We start from the raw sequence: 27,215 nt of genomic DNA on the forward strand, positions 1-27,215 counted from the left end.
TAAACAATTACAACACCTAGAAAAGTAGAATGAAAATTAAGATGAAAATATTGTTAAAAAGAAAAAAATACATTATTCCCATATAACTGTTTGGTACATTTTAATCTATACTAGTAAAAGGCAAAGCCCTCACTAACTGACTGACTGACTCATCACTAATTCTCCAACTTCCCGTGTAGGTGGAAGGCTGAAATTTGGCAGGCTCATTCCTTACAGCTTACTTACAAAAGTGAGGCAGGTTTCATTTCGAAATTCAAAGCGTAATGGTCATAACTGGAACCTCTTTTTTGTCCATATACTGTAATGGACTGCAGCTTGCTGGCCATGGGAGGCGGAGTTGTGTATCGCGTCATCACACCTCCCACGTAATCGCGTGAACCGACTGTGAACGCAGTACGTACAAAACAAGGAAGAGCCCCAAAGAGCGCTGAAGAAAACATTCATTACACAATTGAGAAGGCAACGAAACAATAAGAAGCGAAGCACGGTGTAAACCGTAAGTTTAAATTAAGTTTATAGAAACGCTCCTGCTGCCGTTTGCAATACCATATTCGCGAGATACAACTTTAATGAGAAGACACGAGGTATAAACGACATTTGGATCACTTTGTAACAGAGTTAAAATTGCTGTAGCGAGAAACTTTGAAGTGCCGGGTCTCACACAAGAGAGCGGCTCACGTGAATTGACTGCACGCAGCAGGAGTGATTACTTCGCTACTGTGGAAACAAAAAAATCTTTTAAAAAAATATATTTACATACAGTTCGTACGGTCTGGAACAGATTAATTGTATTTACATGTAATCCTATGGGGGAAATTGCTTCGGTTCACGACCAAATCGGTTTACAACCAGAGGTTTGGAACGAATTATGGTCGTGAACCGAGGTTCCAATGTATGTATATATATGTGTCTGTGTTTGTATATATATATATACTAGCAAAATACCCGCGCTTCGCAGCGGAGAAGTAGTGTGTTAAAGAGGTTATGAAAAAGTAAAGGAAACATTTTAAAAATAACGTAACATGATTGTCAATGTAATTGTGTTGTCATTGTTATGAGTGTTGCTGTCATATATATATACATATACACATATACACACACATATACACACATATACAGATATATTATATATACATATACACATATATATATATATATATATATATATATATATATATATATATATACACATACATACATACATACATACATATACACACATAGATGCACTTACAATAACATAGAAATCAATATAAACAACATTAACATCATTATCATATGAGAATATGAAGTAATATATAAGAAGCACATTTCATATAAATATAAATAATTAAACAGTAAAATCTTCTTGTATAATTTGCTACCGTGGCTTTTCGTTGGTCTGTCCAGGATTTTAAATCACCTGTAGCTTGCAAACTGTTTCACCTATTGACTTGAAATCTGGTACACATATAATACGTCACGTCTGCTATCCGCTTTATGGGTGATGATTGTATTACTCTTTTTATGTTTATTTTATTTTAGAATCAACTCCTATCTGCGCACACCAGGGCGGCCGTGGGCAGATGCGTATGGTGTATTCACTCCATGTTATCGTGCATTGCGCTGTCACTGGTATTTTGATAAAAGAATTTGAACAATATATAAGAAGCGTATAAATTATTAAACAGTAAAACATTAACATTTAAGAAGTAAAGTTACATTGAGGCGGCACGGTGGCGCAGTGGGTAGCGCTGCTGCCTCGCAGTTGAGAGATCTGGGGACCTGGGTTCGCTTCCCGGGTCCTCCCTGCGTGGAGTTTGCATGTTCTCCCCGTGTCTGCGTGGGTTTCCTCCGGGCGCTCCGGTTTCCTCCCACAGTCCAAAGACATGCTGGTTAGGTGGCTTGGCGATTCTAAATTGGCCCTAGTGTGTGCTTGGTGTGTGGGTGTGTTTGTGTGCATCCTGCGGTGGGTTGGCACCCTGCCCGGGATTGGTTCCTGCCTTGTGCCCTGTGTTGGCTGGGATTGGCTCCAGCAGACCCCCGTGACCCTGTGTTCAGATTCAGCGGGTTGGAAAATGGATGGATGGATGGAAGTTACATTGAGTACTACTGCAGTGCCTTCGGGTATACCTCATTTTTTCTTTGCCCATTACATGCTTAAATGTATACATTTTTTGGTGTACCTACCCGAGAACACGCAACATATAACCGACCGTGGGAGAAGCATGGATTTTAAAGAAGCGTTGAGTTCATCTGCTGGTCTCCCTCGTGGAATAACTGGTAATGTTTCACTAAAATCTACAGCGAGTAAAACGACATTACCTCCTTTTTTTTTTGTACGATCTCTGAGATGTTGCTTTTTTCGGTTCAAGGCTTCATAAGCTCTTTTATGTTCCATGGTGTACTTAATAAGTACTAATTATCCCAAACCATCATCTTTGAATGTTGCAAGACTTTCGCCTTGTATGTAGATCGGGGTAATTACATTCATTGCATTCCTAGTCTGAATCACAATCTGATTGTATGGGTGGTTACCTGGCACTGTAGGGTTGCCACCCGTCCTTTAAAATACGGAATCGTGCCGCGTTTGACAATGAAATTGCGCGTCCCGTTTTGAATCAATACTGGACGGGATTTATCCCGTATTTTTTTAATCATTTTTTTTTTAAAGCAGCGTCTCATGCAAATCATCCCACACGCATTTTATGAAGATGCCTCCTTTCCTACTTTTGATTGGGTAATACTTGATGTCATTGTTAGTTTGATTGGTGTTTTTAACTGTCCAGTGAGGAGGGCGTGTCTTTTAAGTACAGTCTGCAAAGTGTTGGCACTGAGATGTGGCGTCAGCGCCATACTTGAAGCCCCTAACGTTGCGGTCAGCAAGTCGGCTAACATCCGCCATGTGCCGTCTTTCAGTTGCAAGAAGCACATCATAGAATGGTTGAAACTGTTGCCCCTAACGTTGCGCCACGGCGTGTGGTTCGTTTATACCTCGTGTCTTCTCATTAAACTTTTATCTCGCGAATATGTTATTGCAATCCGCAGCGGGAGCGTTTCTATAAACTTTATTTAAACTTACGTTTTACACCGTGGTTTCTTTCCCTTATGAACATGCTTGTATGCTTAACTCGCTCCGTTCTCAATTGTTTAATTAATTTTTTGCTCTTCGCTGTTTGCGGCTGTTCCTCCATTTCCCCCTACTTCGTTCTTTTATCTCGCGAATATGTTATTGCAATCCTTAACGGGAGCGTTTCAATAAACTGATTGAAAATAGTTTTGCATTTACCTTTTTAGTAAAAGGCGAGCTTTTAAGCCTGAGAAATCACCCCGTAAATGCACACGTTTAATTGGACATGTGTTAATATATATGGTTACACAGTATTAAAAGACAGTGAACAACGTCAGTTACCTTTGTTCCCGCGTTTGATAAAAGGTGAGCTTTTAAGCCTGAGAAATCACCCTGTAAATGCACACGTTTAATTGCACATGTGTTAATATGTATGCTTACACAGTATTAAAAGACAGTCAAAAATTAACGTCATTTACCTTCGTTCCCGCGTGCGACTCGTGCTGTAAATCTCTTCCTTGTTTTTAGTTCACGTGATTACGTAGGAGGCGTGATGACGCGATACGTGACTCCGCCTCCTCCATTACAGTGTATGGACAAAAAATATGTTCCAGTTATGACCATTACGCTTTGAATTTCGAAATGAAACCTGCCTAACTTTTGTAAGTAAGCTGTAAGGAATGAGCCTGCCAAATTTCAGCCTTCTACCTACACGGGAAGTTGGAGAATTAGTGATGAGTGAGTCAGTGAGTGAGTCAGTCAGTCAGTGAGGGCTTTGCCTTTTATTAGTATAGATATATATGTGTATCTATGTATGTGTGTATATATATATATATATGTATGTGTATGTATGTATATGTACAGTATATATGTATATGTGTGTATGTATGTGTGTATATGTATGTGTATATATATGTTGATATGTGTATATATATATATGTATATATGTGGATGTGTATATGTATATACTAGCAAAATACCCGCGCTTCGCAGCAGAGAAGTACTGTTATGTAAACATATATATACATATACATTAGGGGTGGGCGGTATGACCAAAATTCTACATCACGGTATTTTTCTAAATTATCCCGGTTTCACGGTATTTGACGGTATTTTTTTCCCATGCATGAGTGGACGTTAAACACATTTTCCACTGCAATTACTAGCTAAGAATAACCTATTCCACTGTCAAGAGCATTGTACATTGTACAAAAAAAACATTTTAATGTGCACACAAGTATTAATACAGGTTTGCATGGCCCCATAAAGTGATACTTTTCAAGGGGGTGGCACTAATGAAGAGAAGGAAATCACATTGCATGACAGATGCAGTCAAAATATAGAAAAAACTTAAATTATAATTTTGACAACATATTTTCAACCTTCCAAAGAGGTATTTAGACTTAGGAAAATATCCAGAAGTGCTTGTCAAAAGTTGTATTGCACTGAACATGTCTTAGAAAAGGAATAAATAATTTTTTTTTGTAAACCAACTACACTTTCTGTTAATGTTAACAATCTCTGTCCACTGACACGTTAAAGTGACTTTTTAAACAACTTTACCATCATTAAACTGCATAATATTTAAACTAATAAATAATAACAATAAAATAAATAATTGTATTATTACTGATAGTTGCACTATTACTTCAAGGCTTCAAAAGCCCAGGTGCATTACACAGTATTCACCAAATTAAAATAAAATAAAACAAGTGCAATCTTGGTGATGACATCTTTACCAACTGAACTATCATTTAGGCAAACTGCATTAATATGGACCTTGCTTCAAGCTAAGCTATATACATAATTAATACAACTGCAACTTGCATTTATAATGCTATTTGTGGTATAGCCCTACGGAATCGTATTAGGGCCACGGTGAAGAAAAAAAAATACGGACACAGGGAAGAAAAAAAAAAAACTATACGTCGAGAATAAAGTCGACAATTCCACTTTTATTTATAGTTTACTTTATAATTAAAGTAGAATGTCGTAAACTAAACTTCATCCTAAAATCATTGTTTAATTTGCTAGATTTTCTCAAACCCCGTCATAAGTTAATGTAGCACATTAAATGCTTTGTGTTGTGTTCCCCGACCCAGTTGTTAATCACTACGCTCCTTAAACTGACTTCCTCCACACTAATAGACAGCGATCACCATACAGAATCCATTCACTGTATGATATTCCTGCTCTCTGAAAATTTAGAATTTATATCAAGTATTTATCTTGGCATTCTAAATGTTCAGAGAGCATGAATATCATGTGAATGGATTCTGTGTGGCGATCGCTGCCGGCGCCTCCTCTTAGTGCAAGAGGAAGTCAGTTTAAGAAGCTCGGGGAACACTTAACACAAAGCATTTAATGTGCTATATAACTTATGATGGGGTTTGAGAAAATCTAGTAAATTAAATATTCATTTTACGATGAAGTTTAGTTTACGATGTTCTACTTTAATGACAAAGTACGAGAATAAAGTCAACATGTCGTCACAATATTACACAGTACCCAGGTACATTACACTGTATTGAAAACAAATAAAACAAGTACAACTTGGCTTGCAGTATTATCCAGTAGTATATAAACAGTATTTACACATCTGACCTTTTAAAACTAAAGCATCTCCAGGCAACAAGACGTGACTGCTTTTTTTCGTCTCTCTCTCCATTTTCACCGCGCGGCATACCTATGCTACCGCCCACTATTTGGTGGTGTAGCAGTGAAAAAGAGCCCTAGTGCAACAAATCTGTGTTTAGCGGTGTAGCAGTGAAAAAGGTCTCCACTTGAACAGTTTCCTGCTGCGCCACGTTCCGAACGTCGTTTAGGCAATTTAAACCGGTGTTGCGGTATAAGAAAAATCCATATCATAAAAAAAATAAACGGTTTTCGGTATGAACTGGTATACCGCCCAGCACTAATATACATATATATACATATCTACATATACACATATCTACATATACATATATACATATATATATGTATATATACATATACACATCCACATATATATATATACATATATATATATATATATATATACACATATCAACATATATATACACATACATATACACACATACATAAACACACACATATACATATATACATATATACATACATACATAGTGCATTGTAACACGGGATGTGATTGTTACATGGGAGGGAGACGACAAATCATAGCTTCCCGCTTTCGAATCGGGCCTGTGATTGGTGCTTTGACTGATGCCTAGATCCCACAGTATGTCCCCTTAGGAGAGGCGTTAGGCAAGTGTAATTGAATAGTGGTGCTGCAAGTTTAGCTTTACACCTGTTTTTAAGGCTTACTGACTGAAAGGGGCTTTCTTGAAAAAACTTAGGGCTTTGCTACAGGATACACCCTCCACAAGTTAAGGAAGTAACAATAAAGGTATATATTTCTGTTTTATTTAAACCTTTTAAGTTTGCGGGCGGCATGGTGGCGCAGTGAAAGGTGCCAGTTAGGAGACCCGGGTTCGCTTCCCTGCGTGGAGTTTGAATGTTCTCCCTGTGTTTGTCTGGGTTTCCTCCGGGTACTCCGGTTTCCTCCCACAGTCCAAAGACATGCAGGTTAGGTGCATTGGCGATTCTAAATTGTCCCTGGTGTGTGGGTGTGTGCGCCCTGCAGTGGGCTGGCACCTTGCCCGGGGTTTGTTTCCTGCCTTGTACCCTGTGTTGGTAGGGATTGGCTCCTGTATTTAGGATATAGCGGGTTGGATAATGGATGGATGGACATTTGTATGCATAGCCCCATTTGCCCGTTTTTGTTTTTTTTCATTCTTCAGTAATATTTCAGCAAACCCGGAGCTTGTCAGTTCAAATCCTGGTACTGACACCACTGTGTGACCCTGAGGAAGTCACTTCACCTGCCTGTGCTGCAAAAAACAAAAGTAATGTAACAAATTGTACCTCAGATGTTGCAAGTTGCTGGAATAAAGGCATAAGTCAAATAGATAAATATGTATTATACACATAGGAACTATTCATTTATTTTCAGTTAAGTCATCTGCAGCAAACCTTTATAAATGAGGGTTTCTCCTTTTTAGATAGTGCAAACTGTTTCTTCTTCATTGAGGTTTTCTCTTGGAGAGCTTTTTTCATTTCATTGAAAATTAAAGCAGCAGCTGCCAAAATATGTAGCTTTCTTATTAATTTTTCCACATTGTGTAAAATAACTTTATAAAGTAACATAAAAGGTTTAAATACTGGTTATCCTTTTACACTAAAATATTACTAAAGAGATACAAAAAAAAGTAAAATGCATATGTTGTTTTTCTTTAAGGAGATTAAATATTACTGAAGAAAGAAAAAAAAAAAACTAAAACAGCCAAATGGGGCTACGCATACGAACTTAAAAGGTTTTAAAAAAACAGAAATATATACCTTTATTTTTACTTCCTTAACTTGTGGAGGGTGTATCCTGTAGCAAAGCCCTAAGTTTTTTCGTGAAAGCCCGTTTCAGTCAATAAGTCTTAAAAAGAGGTGTAAAGATATTGATAATAAGCTACGCAAACCCACCAAGACATGCAATCGTTTAAATCAAGGCACGAGTCGAAAAACACCATCCGATACTATTAGTTAACGATTAACACATTTCTATATGTATTGTAAGCATACAATAAAACTGATAATATGTTGCGCTTATTTATCTGGTGTACCGACATTTTTGCGCGTTTAACGGCTGAAATATAACGTGGTTTGTGCCCTTCAGAATGAAAACAGTTTGCATTTACCTTTTTAATAAAAAGCGAGCTTTTTAGCCTGAGAAATCACCCCGTAAATGCACACGTTTAATTCTTTATCACTTCAAACAACTGAACTATCCAGAACATTTCAGGCATACATCCAGCATTCAAACTATGTATAAAAAGCAATGAGTCGTTCTGGTGGTTTTACTTGACGTTTTGATCTTCTGGTTAATTGTGTTTGCAGTTGAGATGTTCTTTCCTGATTTATACTTGTTTTCTCGTTAATATTTGTTTCGCTGGTGTTAGTGTTCTGATTAGAGGTTATTGGTCCTTTGATGTCTCGACGGTTTCTTCTTAGAACAGCTCCTATTATGCAATTCCGTCACATACTGGTCTATTGTTTCTCCGCTTTTCTGGAAACATGTAAAAAACTTCAATTTCATATTGTCTCCATGTTGTTCAAACTGAAAATTGTTATACACCTCTAGCACCTCTTCGCCAATTACATGTAGAAGCATAGACGCTTTCATTTTTTCACTTTTCTTATCTGCTTCAATCGCAGCAAGATACAACTCGAATCTCTGTTTAAATCTTTTCCAATTTTCAGCTACATTTCCCTTTAACTGGAGATTTGGTGGGGGCTGTAATCCTTCCATATTTTTTTTTCTCTTTTGCTAGAACGTCTTAGTGCTTTCTGACCACGTTTTCGGATTACTCACAGACACGAGACTCGTTCAAAAGCTGAACCTCTTCTTCACATTCCTCTTCCAATCCGCCACTTCTGACACCATGTAGTGATCTTGTTAGGTTCGTAGTTTAATCAATACACAGGATTGAAAGATATAATAACTTTTTAATAGACAGACTTTAGAGACATTTACTGTACAAGTTACTACTCGTTCTTTAGTTCACACCCATTCTCCTACTTGCATCGGCATTCACAGGCATTACTAATCATTCTGTAAGTATCCCTTAATAGACCTTACTAATCAACTATCATTACAAAATCCAACGTGGTTTGTGCCCTTCAGAATGAAAACAGTTTGCATTTACTTTTTTAATAAAAGGCGGGCTTTTAAGCCTGAGAAATCACCCCGTAAATGCACACGTTTAATTGCACATGTGTTAATATGTATGCTTACACAGTATTGAACCCACCAAGACATGGAATAGTTTAAATCAAGGCGCTGCGCTACCTTCTTCCAGATCGGTCCCAAGGCATTTCACGTGATTACATAGGAGGCGTAATGACGTGATACGCGACTCCGCCCCCGTCCATTACAGTATATGGACAAAAAAGAGGTTCCAGTTATGATCATTACACTTTGAATTTCGAAATGAAACCTGCCTAACTTTTGTAAGTAAGCTGTAAGGAATGAGCCTGCCAAATTTCAGCCTTCCACCTACACGGGAAGTTGGAGAATTAGTGATGAGTGAGTGAGTGAGTCAGTCAGTCAGTGAGGGCTTTGCCTTTTATTAGTATAGATATTTATATATGTATATATGTGTATATGTAGATATGTATATATATATATGTATATGTATATATATGTTTATGTGTGTCTGTGTGTATTTATATATATATATATATATATATATATATATATATATATATATATATATATATGACAGCAACACTCATAACAATGACAACATAATTACATTGACAATCATGTTACGTTATTTTTAAAATATTTCCTTTTCTTTTTCATAACCTCTTTAACACACTACTTCTCCGCTGCGAAGCGCGGGTATATTGCTAGTATATATATATATATATATATATATTTTTTTTTTACCAAACTTAGTTTTCTAATTTCTATATTGTTCCCAAAACACAGAACTTGGGAAATAACACATCACTTAATTAGCCCAGGAGTCCAATTAAAAACAGAACCTGGTTGGAACAAAGACCTGCAGCCACGGGGGGTGGGGGTTTGGGGGGTGCACAGATCCCAATGAAGAGGCATAACTGTGAGAATTAAAACATTTGTTGTTTGGTGAAAGTGAAATCCCGCAAGAGAAAATTTCAAGCCCCATGAGATAAAACTTTATGCAAAGAGATTTGGAAAAGACCTGCCCACATCTAAAACATTTACAACCACACCCATGGTACAATCATTTCTCATTTGTGTGAATGCTATTGTCAGACACAGTTCATGTAGAGAGAAAGAAACGATATTCATTCATGGGCAGTTATACATTGTGTTGTCACAATGTCATTCCAAACAAGGAATCAAAATTCAATGCAATATTGATGAAAAGGTAAAAGTGAAAAGAGATCGAATATATGGACATAGGTGATATGACAGAAGTATGTAGATATTGTTTGGCTTTAAACTTTAAGTCGGAGACTTGTAGATCGTCTAATTCATGTTGCCATCAGGGAAAAGTAGTGTTTCTTTCCAATGAAGAGGCCAATCCGCGAGAATTAAAAATTTTGTTGTTTGGTGAAAGTGAAATCCACATTCGTGAGTGGCCAAGACGCAAAGTTGCTGGCGCATAGCGCAGGCATCAGGGTTGGTGAGTGAAGCAAGCAGGGGGTGAAGCCCCCTAGTTAAAATATAAGAAAGAAAACAGGCAAAGTAAAAAACGATTCAGTCCTCACCCAGAATGATGCATATTTAAATGACAAATGTTGCCTATGCTTTTGGAATCTGGCTAAATCCATTGTTAGAATGTTTCCATCAATGCTGTGAGCAAATTAAAAAATGGCAGTAATGCATTTTCTGTTCTGATTGCTCTCATGTTTAACTTGAAAAATTCTAAAATGTCATCTCTATAGTAATTTTTTGTATGAAGAGAGAAAAATAACCATTAAAAAGTGTTTGTGTCATTATACACAACCAGCAATTATGGCAAAAGTAGTTTAAGTGTGCAAGCATCCTGGAAGTCTTAAGTGGGCTCCAAGGAAATATTTGAGATGACACCTGCAGCAAACCCAAACTCTGAAGAACTGATGGCCTCCTGTTAAGTGGGCTTTTCTTGAGCCCACCCCTACCAGTCTTCTCCACATTGCAGAACACACTTGTCAGTTTTTAGCAGCAAGTAATGAAGGCATGCCAAGGGGACTAACACAAGACCTCTCTTCAGATCTTTAGTTGTTTTTTTTTTCTTTACATTTGCATATGACACTAAAATGTGATTTCCCTTGTGGAGCCCTAAACATTTTACATCCTCTCTGTTTTATTCACCCATTGAATTAGATTAAGTGGGTTTGGAAACTGATGAATAGTTCTAATTGTATTAATGGATAATTCACAAGGCAGTTCATGCAATAGAATAACCTACAATTAATCATTTACAGTACTTATCAATTACAAAACCTAATTCACATTAGCTTACATTTTCTGTGATTCCTCTCACATATGGAGACAGCCCCAGAATAAAGCAGATTTCGCCAACAGCTTCTACTTTTATTATACAGAACAAACTGTTAGCTTGATCAAGTCATTTTGGTGTTTCTTTTATTCATTCTTGTTGTCTTTCTTATGTATCACATTCTGAATGCAGCACACACTGATGACACAAGACAATGCAGTAGTACATTAAGCAGTGCCAGCACAAAGTGCTCTATTGATTTCTACTAATCTGATTAAAACTACTTGTAGAATTTTGAATGAATAAAGACTTGTTATCATCATATTTCAGAATAATAATAAAGGTCAGTTAGGGTTAGGACCTGTCCTGGTCACACTGGAAACAAGGTAGTAAACAGCAGAGGATGAAGTGTCAGTCCATTATAGGCACCACACAAACACACAAACAAATGCACACATTTACACTGGAGCTCAGTATAGAACGGCTAACTAACCTAAGCTGCATATATTTGGGATTGTTTGAGGAGAGTTATAGAAAACAATTATCCACATAAGGAGAGAACATGAAATCTACATGCACAGGTTCAAAGGTTTCAGAATTAAAGTGTCCTGAAGCTGTCAGACAGTAGAGCTAACCACTGTGCCGCAATGCCTTTTTAGTGACATCCATCAATACTGAAACATCCAAAATTCTTAATTGACATCACTGATATTAGGTAAATATTGACTATATCTAACGTATCTATGCTAAAGTTTGTTATTTTTTTCATGCAGTAATTAATTATTTAACCATCTTGTACAGTTCAGGGTTATATGAAGCTGATATCTGTCCTGGCAGCAGTGGCATCAAGATAGGAACCAATCATGGACTAGATAACAGCCACACTTACCCATAATGGGCCACTTCTGAGCTAACATGGATGTCTTTGGGATGTGAGAGGAAACCCAGAGAAAACTCATGGAAATATTGGGAGACCATGCAAACTCCACATGGACAGCATTAAGGAAAGGGTAGGAAACCAGGACCCTGAAGCTGTATAGATAGATAGATAGATAGATAGATAGATAGATAGATAGATAGATAGATAGATAGATAGATAGATAGATAGATAGATAGATAGATAGATAGATAGATAGATAGATAGATACTTTATTAATCCCCAAGAGGAAATTCACATACTCCTGCAGCAGCATACTGATAAAAACAATATTAATTAAAGAGTGATAAAAATGCAGTGCAAGTTAAAAAATGCAAGGTCGAGAGTGCGAGGCACGTATAACAGTCAATAACCTTGTATTGTGTTAACGTTTACCCCCCAGGGTGGAATTGAAGAGTCGCATAGTGTGGGGGAGGAACGTTCTTCTCAGTCTGTCAGTGGAGCAGGACAGTGACAGCAGTCTGTCGCTGAACTGCTCCTCTGTCTGGAGATGATACTGTTCATTGGATTCTCCATGATTGACAGGAGCCTGCTCAGTGCCCGTTGCTTTGCCACAGATGTCAAACTGTCCAGTTCTGTGCCTACAATACAGCCTGCCTTTCTCACCAGTTTGTCCAGGCGTCAGACGTCCCTCTTTTTTATGCTGCCTCCCCAGCACACCACAGCGTAGGAAAGGGGGCTCACCACAACCGTCTGATAGAACATCTGCAGCATCTTATTGCAGATGTTGAAGGACGCCAGCCTTCTAAGGAAGTATAGTCAGCTCTGTCCTCTCTTGCACAGAGCATCAGTATTGGCAGTCCAGTCCAATTTATCATCCAGCTGCACTCCCAGGTATTTATAGGTCTGTACCCTCTGTACACAGTCACCTCTAATAATCCCGGGGTCTGTGAGGGGCCTGGGCCTCCTAAAATCCACCACCAGCTCTTTGGTTTTGCTGGTGTTCAGTTGGTGTTCAGTTCAGCAACAAGGCTAACCACTACAGGACAGTTTCATCAGTTTGAGAACATTTTTTATAGTTTGTGTAACTACATTTACAGTGAGATACTGTCTTTCCAAATAGGCAGACCATTGGAAGTTATGATTAGAATTAATAGAATTTTTAAATGCCACAGCTGCAGTAGAATGCTGTTTCAGCAAAGTTTATAATAATAATAATAATTCTTTGCATTTATGTAGCGCTTTTCTCACTACTCAAAGCGCTCAGCAATTGCAGGTTAAGGGCCTTGCTCAAGGGTCCAACAGAGCAGAGTCCCTATTGGCATTTATGGGATTCGAACCGGCAACCTTCTGATTGCCAGTGCAGATCCCTAGCCTCAGAGCCACCACTCCCCCTATATACTTCTTCATCCATAATCAGTCAGAAATAATAGCTATATTACTGTAAATATAATTTCCATAATGTAAAATATTATGTAGAAAATTAACTACAGTGAAAAGCTACCAATAATTATTTAACTGTTGCTGTGCATGTTCTACTGCCAACTGTTTAATTAGAAGTCCAAGTGCACTGAAATTATCTCAGTTTATACTTTATGCATATATATACTGTATATATATGTCTTGGTCCATGCTTACTAGACAAAGACATCCCTAAGCACATTACTGTAGGCATGGATAAGAAACAACAGCTAAAGAGTACTTACTCATCCTATATACACTATATTGCCAAAAGTATTGGGACACCCCTCCAAATCACTGAATTCAGGTGTTCCAATCACTTCCATGGCCACAGGTGTATAACATCAAGCACCTAGGCATGCAGACTGCTTCTACAAACATTTGTGAAAGAATGGGTCACTCTCAGTAGCTCCATGAATTCAAGCGTGGTACTGTGATAGGATGCCACCTGTGCAATATGCCCATTCGTGAAATTTCCTCACTACTAAATATTCCACAGTCACCTGTTAATGGTATTATAACAAAGTGGGAGCAATTGGGAACAACCGAAACTCAGCCACAAAGTGGTAGGCCATGTAAAATCACAGAGTGGGGACAACGCATGCTGAGGAACACAGTGTGCAGAAGTCGCCAACTTTCTGCAGAGTCAATAGCTACAGACCTCCAAAAGCTCAAGAACAGTGCGTATAGAGCTTCATGGAACAGGTTTCCATGGCCAAGCAGCTGCATCCAAGTCTTACATCACCAAGTGCAATGCAAAGCATCGGATCAACACCGCCATTGGACACTACAGAAGTGGAGATGAGTCATCTGAAGTGAGGAATCACGGTTCTCTGTCTGGCAATCCGATGGATGAGTCTGGGTTTGGCGGTTGCCAGGAGAACGGTACTTGCCTGACTGCACTGTGCCAGTGTAAACTTTGTTGGAGGGGGGGGGTTGTGGTGTGGGGTTGTTTTTCAGGGGTTGGGCTTGGCCCCTTAGTTCAAATGAAAGGAACTCTTAATGCTTCAGCATACAAAGCCATTTTCGGACAATTTCATGCTCCCAACTTTGTTTAAGGATGGCCCCTTCCTGTTCCAACATGACTGCACACCAGTGCACAAAGCAAGGTCTATAAAGAAATGGATGAGCGAGTTTGGTGTGGAGGAACTTGACTAGCCTGCACAGAACCTTGACCTCAACCCAATAAAACACCTTTTGGGTGAATTACAGTGGAGACTGTGAGCCAGGCTTCATGTCCAACATCAGTGCCTGTCCTCACAAATGGTCTCCTGGAAGAATGGTCAAAAATTCCCATAAACACACTCCTAAACCTTGTGGAAAGCCTTCCCATAAGAGTTGAAGCTGTTACAGCTGCAAAGGGTGGGCCAACTCCATATTAAAGCGTATGTATTAAGAATGGGATGTCATTAAAGTTCATGTGTGTGTAAAGGCAGGTGTCCCAATACTTTTGGCAATATAGTGTAGAGTGCAAGAGGGAGAAACGTAAGGGAAACACATGGTCAAACCTTTGCCATGTTTTACACAAGGCTGGCAGTGATCCATTGTTCTGTAATAGCAATACTTATACTTTTGTATAGCATTGTATATATAGTACATATAGACATATACTTTTGTATAGCATTGTATATATAGTACATATAGACATAGAAAAATACATAAAATAATTTCTTACACAGCAACTCATATGACTGATGAACTTTAAAATGTATTTTATGTTAAGTCATCTGAGACAAGTTTACTCTAGCCTAGACACTTAAAATCACATTCCATTATATTTACTCTTGACTCCACAGTAATTGGGCAAATCGGTGACATTACCAAGACTGCACATAGGAATTCACTAATTCACTGGGGACTTCTCCATGCACAGAAAGCTGTATCATATTCACCATCAACTGGTCCATAGTGGAAGCTTTCTTTTACCTGCAGGTTCAGATTTGCTGGGTTTCAGATATTTGACCACCTGTGCTGAAAGCTAAACACTGAGGTTATGCTGAAATAAAGAATGCATTTCCTGCATTGAAAAAAAGACATTTCCTGCATAAGGCTCTCATTATGTAATTTTCATCATGTCACAATGCTTTTCCTATGGATACCTAAATGTTATATATGTACTACATCTCTCAATAGCAAAAACTGGAGCAATTTTGCATAAAATCCTTCTGTTTCTAACATTTTGCATTGTAACTTGCCAAGTCTCGACTGGATTGTGTTTTTGAGCTACTGGGAGTCACATTTTGATATCATTTCAAAAGTACGGTAGTTAAATGTTGAAGGATGCTTAAAATATTTAAATATACTTGAACTTTTAAAATATAAAATTTGGAAAAACTGAAAGCACAACAATACAATCACCTTCACTTTCTGAAAAGACAATGGAATGAGAGAAATTTGTTAATATATCATTTTTTTTCTCAGAATATTGTAATCGAAATAATTTACCTCAAAAAGAGATCATATCTGAGTTCATCACTTGGGTTTCCAGAAGGGGTTGTATAACAGTAGTCCATCAAAACGTTCCATCTGTTGAAAAAAAAAGTTAATATTGTTATACAAGCATTATATATTTGACTATCTGCAAAAAAACAATGATCATAACATATAAAAAATTTTAAATATGAATTCAAATAAAAATATTGACAAAGTATGGCAGTTCTAAAAAGTCAAAAATAAAACAGTTTTCTGCTAATATAATAAACAGTAAACAGATGAAAAATGAATGATTTAAGAAGTCATATCTTGTGATCCTAAAAATTGAGGAATGGTGACACACCCCATAATGGGAAAAAAATTGGGAAATGGACAACAAATAAAATTTATTAAAAATCATATTTGAAAAGGTCAAAATCTATCCTTCCGTGCATCCATTTTGGAGCCTATTTCTTCTGTCACAGAGTCATTGGGGGTCAGGGATTACTCAAGCAGCATTAGCACAACGCAGGAATTAACACGGGACACTCTCATACATAACTGCATTTAATAACACAGAAATTATTTAGATACGCCTTTCAATCTTAACACATATTTTTGGGTAATAGGAGGCAAAACACTAAAAATGTTAGCAATATGCAATATACAGAAAGCAAACTGTCTGGGTTTAGGCCAATGGAGGAATTAATTTTTTGTATTGATTTAGTATTGATTTGCACTTCATTTTGGACATGTAATTTAGTTTTATTGTTGCGTTTTGTTCACGTTGCACTTCCAGTTTTGTTTATAATGTGAAACACCATCTTGTGCTTTTGTTGATGGCAATGACTTGTAAGTTCCTGAATTTAACTTAAGTATTTGTAAAAGAAAAAACAAATGAAATGCCCCAGGCAGTAGTTAAAACTAGCTCTGACTTTAAAGATTTCAAAGTAGAAGATTCAGATGTGTTTCAATCCCTTGATATGTTGAAGACTAATAAAATCCCCAGAGCTGATGGGATTCTACCAGTCGTACTGATAGAAATGAAAGTCATCATTTATAAACCTTTATTAAGCATATTTGAGCAGTCACTTGAGAAATGAGACACACTAGATGAGAAAAATTCAAATGTGACTCCAGTCTACAAGAAGAGAGACAAAATGCATTTGGGAAATTACACACAAAATAATAGAAAATATAAGAGAAATGAATTAGAAAAGTACCTGTATGAACATAGCATACTTAATAAAAGCCAGCATGGAATTATGAGATGAACATTCTGCCAAGCCAGTCTGTTAGAATTTTCTTAGCATGCTACTGCAACAGTTGGCATAAGCAAAGCATACAACATAATTCACTTAGACTTTCAAATAACTTTTGATATAGTCAAACACCAGATATTAATTTTACAACTAGAAGCTGATGGCATCAGAATTATCCTACAAAACTGGATCTCAAGTTGGTTAACTAGCAGGAGGCAAAGAGTATAGATAAGAGAAGGATGTTCCATAGGGAAAGAGGTCAATCAGTGGAGTCCCTCAGAGCACTGTCCTTACAAGGCTACTTTTTCTAATTTATATTAATGACATCGATTCTGGTGTAGTTAGGTAACTTGTGAAATTTGTGGATATTAAAATTGGAAAGAACTTAGAGATCTACAGTGTGTTGACATAATGTTTTCTAGTCTAAATAATGCAAAGAAGCAATTACAAAGGCAAATACAATGTTAGTTTATATCATAAAAACTGCCAAATATAAATCAAGTGATGTTATGCTCAGACTATGTAACACAGGAGAACTGTGTGCAGTTGTGGTCATCGTGCTACAAAAAAGACAAAACAGCACTTTAAGCTGTTCAGATAAGCAGCTGGGTGCATCCTAGGACTTTAGGACATGTTGTATACTGATAGCTTTGGAAAATTAAGTCTGTTCAATCTCGAGTCTGCTTTACTCAGGGAGTTGTGTGAATCAGGAACAAACTGCAAAGAAATGCAGTTGAAGCAGAAAATCTGACGACATTTTAAAAGGATCTGGATGGGATATTGGGATAGCTTAGCTATTCGCTAAACAAACAAACATGAAGGACTGAATAGTCTTCTCTTGCTTGTCAAATTTCTTATGTTCGATTACTATTGTATCCACTAATTTGGATAATGATGATAGCACCCTGTCATCTTAAATACTGTTTCACTGTAGAAGACACACATTGCAACTTTTGCTGCCCATGGTAAATATGGGATACCAGTGCCAACAAGAAAATGCATGAAATGGTGATGGTTGTGTTTGAAAATAAAAAAAAAATCGTGTCAAGGTAACATTACAGATATAATGATAAAAATAAGGCATAGTGTCAAAATCAAAATAACATGAAAATATATGCAAAATCAAAATTAGTTCACATCAAAACCCAAGAATCATAAAAGAACAACAAAACACATGAGACATGTACGTCACAAGCTGGGACTCATGAATGACCCTGGGGATTCATAATCTTGCTATTGTACAAGGTAATACTCCCTGGAACCATTTCATATACAGTAGATGCTTTCTTAATATAAGGACTAAAATGAATGGACTTCAGTTGGGAAACTTGTAGGAATTTACCTTGAAATTATGGGGAAGGACCAACTTATAAGTCAGAGACTGATCTGCTTGATAATAGAATGGGGGATCACTTCAAGAGATGTCTGGAAACCACTTGGCAGAGATTTCCACTATCTGCAGGTATCCTTCTTGCTATCTCTCTAGGTATAAATTACTGTCTTTTGGCAGTACAGGTTGGCAATTCAGAGGAGGGAAATGTGGATCAAAGGTCGCATTGGGATGAAGATAGAGAGCATGTGAGCACACTCAGTGCTGTGAAAGTAAGATTAAGATGAGTGATGTGAGTTATCTTGCTCTGTTGAATTAAGTCAATGCCTACTCCTCATCACATGATATGCTGTAAACTTCATCCGTCCGTCCATCCGTTTTCCAACCCGCTGAATCCGAACACAGGGTCACGGGGGTCTGCTGGAGCCAATCTCAGTCAACACAGGGCACGAGGCAGGGAACCAATCCTGGGCAGGGTGCCAACCCACCGCAGTGCTGTAAACTTCAGTACTAATAATAAACCGCTATTTAATCCTTGTCTGAAGTCACTGAGCACATTGCAGGACTACACCCAGGACAGATTATTCAGGCAGATTTTGTTTCAGATTTCTTCCTCCTAATGTGAACCAGGTTCACTATTTATGTATTATAACAATAACTGCTCTGGACTATTACTAGAAACTGCTTTATTGTTTAAATAAAGATGAAAACATTCAGGATTTCCTGGCCTAGTTGCAGTAAAAAAAAACATGGAGTCATGTTCCTTTCCATTAGCCTCTGTTGAATTGCTAGCAAGGAAAAAAAGGTAATGCAAATTTGATTTCACGGTTGTATTATGTAATAGCATTACTCTTAAGGAAAGAGCACGCCTGTTACCAGGTCGGATATTGATTTTTCACATACATTTACAGGAAGGAGACATTAGTGTTTTCACATTTATATTATGTATTTATATTATAGCTGCCTGTAGCCCAAAACTGGTACAATACTCTGTTTTGTAAAATGAAATAACATTCTTCTTGCTAGTCCTAGTCCTAGTCCTTCGAAATATAACCTTGCAATTCAGAAGAAAAATAAATGACATAAGAGGCATAAGAGGCTGTGAGGCTAGGCAATGGGAAGGTTGCTGGTTCGAATCCTGTAAACACCAAAAGTGACTCTACTCTATTGGGCCCTTGAGCAAGGCCCTTAAACTGCAATTACTCTGTCCTGGGTATGACATTAACCTGCCTCCAGCCCTGCAAACAGGTCCTCCAATTTGCAAGGGAAAATTTGGGGGTTGGTGGCAGGATTGGCACTCTAGCCACCGTATAAAATCTCACACTGTTCCACTCCATTTGAACTATTGTGATGCTGAGGTGTCACATGCTGAATGGATGCACTCAGGTCCTAATTTGGGATATAGAGGTGGTTTGTTGTGTGGTGGGTGCAGCAACACGCTGTATCTGTGCATGCCCCCAACCCCTCTCTCTTTCTCTTAACTCTTATTTCAAAAACGAATTACATCACTTTTCTACATAATCACCTTCATTTGCGATCAATTTTCCCAGCGTCGTACCAACTTTTTAATGCCCAATTACTACTCCTCCTGCCTTCACCATTTCCAACAAAAATATGCAACCAAGCTCCTGCCTCACTGGGTCACATGTTCTGGGCCTGCACCAAACTAACATCATTTTGGACAAAAATTTTTAAGTGCCTCTCAGACAGCCTTGGTATCACAATCCCTCCTAACCTATTAACAGCTGTGTTCGGTGTTCTTCCAGATGGACTTGAATTGGAGAAGGACAAGCAAACGGTGATTGCATTCACTACACTTTTGGCATGCAGACTTATTTTGTTAAATTGGAAGAATCCTAATTCTCCTCTTATAAGTCAGTGGGAAACCGATGTTTTATATTATTTGAAATTGGAAAAAATCAAATTCTCAGTTAGAGGATCTGTACAAAATTTTTTCAAAACATGGCAGGATTTAATCAATATTATTTTAGAATAAGAGAAATAACTATTATTGCATTTAACTCCCTTCTCCATCTCTTATTTACATAGATATTTACTTCTCCCTTTCTTTTGTTTAATGTTGCCTTATTAAAAAGCCTTAAGCAATTTTCCTTTAGCTAAGCTCTCCTTCTCAGGGGTGGGGTTTGATTTGTCTTCAAATTTGTTGGGTTATAAATTGATCTGTTTGTATGGAATGATTACAATGAAAATTAATTAAATAAAAATACAAAAAAAAATATAAAAGTGTGGAAACTTTTTGAACATCCCTTGTGTATATATGTATATATATATATACACATATATACATATATATATAGTATATAAAAGTCAATGTATGTGTGTATGTATGTATGTTCCAGCATCACTTCCAAACTGCTAGAGTGATTTTCATGAAACACATGTTCCTCATTGGGCAACTAAAAATAGTGTAGGGTCAAATCAACACTAACCCACCCCTTTCCCTTCATCTTGCGGTCTCCTATGCATGTTATCATCCAGTTGACACTCAGAACGACCACCAGATGGCAAACTGGAGGTGACTGCCAGCATTCTTTATGTCTGAGAACCACCGCGCCCCTGTTCCTTTTCAAATTAAATAGAGTCGGCCAGTTCCGAGCATCAACTGGAAAATAACATACAAACAAGCACAACAGCAAGTCTTCATTGTTTGTTTATTTTTATTTTTAACAATTTTTAACAATTAAAAAAAACACTTTATTTTTCTCCTGGGCAATGCTGGGTATTTCAGCTAGTATATATATATATATATATATATATATACTGTATATGCTATAAAATAAATTGGAGTACTCACAGAGAAACCATACTGGTAAGCAGAAAATGTTCATCCTCCTCAGTAAAAATGACCATGGTGGTATTTGTATTCAGATACCATTAAATATTAGTGCTAGTCTAGACTTTACAGACCACAGAGATAATAAAGTATTTAGTTTAGAGCTGTAACTGATTCTTGTTCAAAGATTTTTGCTACAAATAAGGTTTGATCTAAAAAAAAAAATCAATACGTTACAGTACCTTCCATCCAGATTTGTGGCTCTAACAGCAGCATAAACCTTTGTCTTTAAAGGTAGTCCTGCATTAGGTATGGCCAATGGTTGTACATATGTTGAGTCCTGAAAACAAATGTGTGATCATAAGTCAAAAATGATCCTTAAGTTGTAAGCAACACAAGAAAATACTCAGTCAGCTGCTGATGTATAATCAATAGAGTTTCTGTCTATCTTTATGTAGTCTGTGGCAACTTTCAGAGGGAGCAATCAAAATATAAATTGAATAGAGAATAGCAGTGGGATCTCATTAATGATTTAAAGTACTGTTCAATATATTCTGACTTTTGACATTTAAGTCATAAACACCACCATTGACTTTCTATTTAAAATAACATTCAGTAAGCAAGATGCCTTACAGTTGGGATTATATGCTTTTGAGTTTGAATCTGAGCGTATCAGCTTATCTGAAAACAAATAGTAAGGATCTCAAAAACATATATTTCATTGTTTGTGGAATAATTTTTACAAGTTTTGTACAAAGTCTTACAAAAGGCAACATTTTTTTACAAGCAGAACTATAACATTTAAAATAAAAGTAACAGTTATTATTTTACTGATATACATCCTGCTTAAAAGTTATTACTGGAAAATACTGACTATTATACTGAAATAATATAAGCTTTGAAATAAAGGGAGGAGGATTTGTGTGTTTTTTTTTCTTCAGGTACAACGATAGCAATAAACTGGCCTGATGTGAATGAATGTGGGCAATGGGCGTGTGTGTGTGTGTGTGGGGCAATGTACTTGTGTCCAGCCAGATCACAGCTCCATCAAAACTACAATTGGATTTGTTTTATGTTTTTGCTCCATGATATATTCAGTTATAATATTGTTGTTTATTAGCTTTGTTAATAAAATTCTTTATTGTATATGGCACTGGGCTGTCACTTGAATGAATGATTTAACATTTTTTATTCATTTGTTTTTTAGATATTTGTTTCACATTATTAATATTAAAATGTCCATAATAATTACCCATGAAAAATTACTGTGGTTCTCCTTGTCCTCCCTTCTTCACTTTGCATCTAGTGCTCTATTTTAAAATGGTGTTTTCCCTCATTTGTTAACTATGTGGTTTTTAACGACACACTCAAATGCTATTAATGTGAATTGATTTTTTTAAGTCTCTTTGGATAATAAGGGTCTACTACTTGATAGTGATGTATAAAACAGAGAGTACAATTAACAGGGTGTATTGAACATTCAGTTAAACTGCCCATCCATCCATCCATCCATCCATCCATCCATTTACTACAGTTAGGGTTTACTTAGTTAAATTGTCCCAAAAGGAAATTTACCTTTTACAGAAACTCAGGAAAGAAAAATAGAAGCAGAACACAGAGTATACATGTTCAGTCCAATTTTATGGTTGCACACAGTTGCAGCATTGCGTACAAGGCAGGAACCAAATGTGGGATGCGTGTCACTGAAACAAACACCCAGACTCAGACCACTCAGCAGTTTATTTTATCCGGGAAACTTTTTGTTTTTTATCTCCTATATTTTCAACTTCTCATATCACACTTTTTATGTTAACAGAAATTTATATAGCGGTGACTTTGTGTATGCTTTGTGAAATTATTACTGTTTAACTGTTTATTTACCTTGATTTGTCTATTCATGTTTGTAATTTTGTATTTACTTTACTTTTATCATATTATAGCTGTAAATCTATATAAGTGCTCTGAATGCTATATAAGAAAAAGCTAAACTGAAGCTGACTTATTTGGGGGCATTTCAGCAATAAACCTAATCGTAACGTCTTTTGGAAGAAAGAAGTAAACCAATGCAGACATATGGAGAATGTGCAAAAAGCACCATGCAGTTATTTTAATCCAGTCTTATCTGGATGTGAGGTAGTGATGGTTACAGATTTCTCAAACTAATCATAATGATACTTTTCCAAAACAAAAAATTCAACATGAAGGTAGATTAATTTACATTGTTTCTTACAAACAAAAGTTAGTTTTTCATCTTATGTTGATTTTAGATTGTATTGCAAAGGCTAACTGTTTTGAGACTTCTCACGGATGGGACTGATGTGACCTTATACTAAAGGTTCAAAGTTGAAAATGAGGACGACATACAATATGTAGTATAACACAAAGTAAGTGAGATGATAGCTTGTAGTGAAAACAAAGAAAAATGTTTAACCCCAGGAACAAAAACAATTTAAAAGAAACTAGACACCATGCTCATCAAGATGTCTGTCCATTCACATTTCAGACACAGAGAACTCCTGCTTTCTCAGTTGGGTCTACCCTAATACATGGTGTACCTGAATTACTTTCTTGCTTCTACGAACTGTGTAGCTCTCCTTGGAAAAGTGGATACAATTTCAATATTCTTAACAAAATTATATATTTCAGGGGACACACATTTATCTAGGTCTACACTGAAGAAATGTTTTACCTGAGCTTCAGTTTGGACTGATGTGTACACTAAAAAATCTATCAGGCCGCCCTTGTATCAAAGGCAGCATTCAAAATGGTTGGTCAGAAAGTTACAGCATATTCAATAGATTTAAACCTTATCTCCCAAAGGTTGGTCGTGATAACTGTGTGTGCCCAAATTAAAATTAAACATAATGTCTGCTGCCCACCCACCCCCATGACCCTGGTCTGAATTAAGTCGGTTAGAAAATGACGTAATGGCTGCTAAAGGGTGGTTTTGGAAAGCCTTCAAAGATAAATCTAGTAGGAGACAATTATATAAAAGTAGAAACGTAGCATAGGTGAGAGGCAGGCATACAGCAAGAGTAAGACTGGAGACTATTCCAAATTGATTGCTACCTAGAACTTAAATCAATTGTGTGTATCCTGATTTATGTAGTAGTTACCAGGTCAAAAATGTAGGAAGTTAAAGAAGAAGAAAAAGTGAAAATGAAGGAGGAAACTACATCTGTAATCGAAGTGTCAGGTATAAATCTTTCAGTTTAAAAACCACACATAACAAAATAACTACTGCAGGTTAATTATGATCTAAGGTACTGTGCAAGCTATATTCTGATCTAGAAATGTCAAGGCTAGAAGTGCCATGATTTCCCTCTAAATATAATGCATAAAATTGAACATTTTCACAATCAAGTTCTAAATAAGTCTAAGTCAGTTCTGGCATGCAATATAGATGTGTCACTTGCATTTACTGTAGTGGATAGAGTTTAGAATTTGTAGATCATCTTCAATAGGTGGTTTTAAACATTCACACTGTACAAAGTTAATCTTTTCAATTCATTTGTGAGTTTATAAAAGAATATGGAATCTAAATAATATAGGTATCTGGTAAACAATCCAGACAATACATGAGATTATTAAATTTGGGGCACTATAGGTTTGCAGCACTGGATGCACAGTAGGAACCAACATATCCGAAGGCCCATGCATATGGCTACACAGAGTCAATTCAGAAACTCGAGAGACTTGACAATTGTGAGAAGAAAACGGACTAACTAGAGAAACTGCAGACCATATAAACACAAGATAAACTCACATAGAGGTTAGAAGTTGTAAAGTAAATTTTACTATTATAATAAAGGCCCTTTAAGGACCAAAGCCTATCTAGATCATAATGTAGGACCCTACATTGGCTTAGCCATCAGACTATTGTAGAACAAGCTTATTCTTAATGTTGTCAAGCAACCTAACCCTGCACAACCTTGGGATGTTGAAGAAAATTCAGTGAATTCGGAGGAAATGCCACACAGACATGGAGAGATTATGCAGAAATAGAAGACAGACCTAAGAGGCAGTGAGCCCTAAACATTAAACCAATGTGCTCCTCATATATATAATTCAAGACAATTGTTTAAAAAAAAAATGGCAATATAAAGGTGCACAACATAGGTGTTACGATTTGACTAATTTGACTACAGTTACACACAAGAAAGCAGAGTATTAGATAAGTGCATATGGCCTTAGTTTGTGTGCTGCCTCATTTTTAATTACATTGAATACAACTGATGGGAAGAATTGCTGTTTTTCATTTACGTGCATATACAGATCCTAGATTGCTACTGGTGATTAATCTGAACATAAAATATTATATAAACAAGTTTTCTAATTTTTGGTGATTACTACTGTAACTGATCCAGCAAGTAGGTCTACTTGGAGAAGAATAAGCAGTAAAGTTAATTGTGTGTATAAATTCATTTTGTTTCACGACACACCACAATGCTGTATACTAATCAAATCTTTTATATAATTTAAAAAGATTAAATGTGATTTTAATTTTTTAAAACCATATATTGTTTTTAAAGCACATATGGTGTTTATGCAGATTGATTGCCCTTAAGAGATTTAATACAGTTTCATAAAGAGAAGAAAGTATTTTCTGTACTTACGTTATACAAGAGTAAACTCAAAGTGCTTAAAAATGAACCATTATTGTCCTTGACAGAAATAGCAGCTGATGATCTGAAGAAAAATAAAAATGACGTTCTTTGATATCCAGCTCAGAATGTTCTGTCCCACAAAATGGCAATTTCCATTTAGCAATCAACCAAGTGAATAGGAAATGTTCAATGTTTAATAATAAATGAAAGCACAAAGACATTCTATTTATTTACAAACTGCTTTATAAGGAATTCTGTTGTACATTTTTGGAGGAGCTGCATATTGTAATTTGTTTGTAGAAAGTGCTGGGAGGCTGATGCATAAGAAATTAGGTTTGCGGGATCCTCTCTACCTTATGAACTCATGAATTTCTGAACACTTAGCAGAAGAGGTATGTTTGCATTGTAGTGTAGTGATCACTATGTTTACCCTGCAAAATTCTTAAACTATGATTTTAAATCTCTCTACCATATAATGTGCAAATGGCCAAAATAACCGTATATAATCTATAGTTGTATTTTTTCTATCAAGTATAGTATTTACAAATATTTTACTGCCTAGTATAATTATGACTGATTTGTTTTATTATGTAATAATGTTTCATTTTGCCTAACAAACTGCAGTCTGTTAATATTTGTGCAGATTACTGTTCCCACAGAATTATCTTAATTCTTTAATATACTAAGTATACTAGTAGTGCGACAAGCTCTTAAGAAATAATTTTTAAGTTTAAAAGTAGAAATTTATTACAGGAAGTATATATGAAAATTTTAAACTACCATAGCATGGCAAAAAAAGATTGACACTTATCATCAAATCCAACTAATTAAAAACAAATCCAACTATAAATGAGTAACTTACGAAGCAAGCTGTGTGTTGTTGACCAGATACTCTAAGGGGTAGCTGCAGCTGAATTTATACAGAAGTCCAGGGAGATAGCTGATTATTGTGGGAGGATCTGGAGTGTCAATGAATCCTGAAATATTCCCGATCTGTACTGAGGATAAGTTCCCATAAGCAGTAACACCTTGGACCGAAGACACCTGAAACAGAATAAATACTTGTAGAAAGGCTACTGGAGATTTTCTATCTCCTATGGAGAATCTTTTTGTATACTAAATATGCTCTTCTAAACTAAACATTAATAAGCTTGAAATAATGCTGCAGTATGTTGCTTATTCTGAGAATTTGATTTAGAAAGTGCGTTGAGGTGGTGGTTTTTTTGGATTATTAAGTGAGTCTTTTGCTAATGTCCTTGTAAAACTATTAATATATAGTTATGTTAGAGCTAGAAATGATCCTAGCAGCATACATCTGTAAATAGAAAAAATTAAGTCCATTTAAAAAATATTTATAAAGGTAGAAACATAATATTTTTGTTCTTGAAACCAAGAA

At 36.5% G+C, this 27,215-nt stretch overlaps 1 protein-coding gene across 1 annotated transcript in view; it reads right to left on the reverse strand.

The window, feature by feature from the left end:
* Positions 1-27,215, reverse strand: part of zpld1a (zona pellucida-like domain containing 1a) — a 74,255-nt gene that overhangs the window by 44,172 nt on the left and 2,868 nt on the right. Inside the window, exons 3-6 of the mRNA XM_028801313.2 lie at positions 26,682-26,863; positions 25,829-25,901; positions 21,455-21,552; positions 15,860-15,940 (exon numbers count right to left, since the gene is read on the reverse strand). Coding sequence (XP_028657146.1) covers positions 15,860-15,940; positions 21,455-21,552; positions 25,829-25,901; positions 26,682-26,863 — 434 coding nt within the window. The remainder of the gene's footprint in view (positions 1-15,859; positions 15,941-21,454; positions 21,553-25,828; positions 25,902-26,681; positions 26,864-27,215) is intronic.

This window comes from Erpetoichthys calabaricus, chromosome 4 (genome assembly GCF_900747795.2).
Source record: "Erpetoichthys calabaricus chromosome 4, fErpCal1.3, whole genome shotgun sequence".
Classification (NCBI taxonomy): Eukaryota; Metazoa; Chordata; class Cladistia; order Polypteriformes; family Polypteridae; genus Erpetoichthys; species Erpetoichthys calabaricus.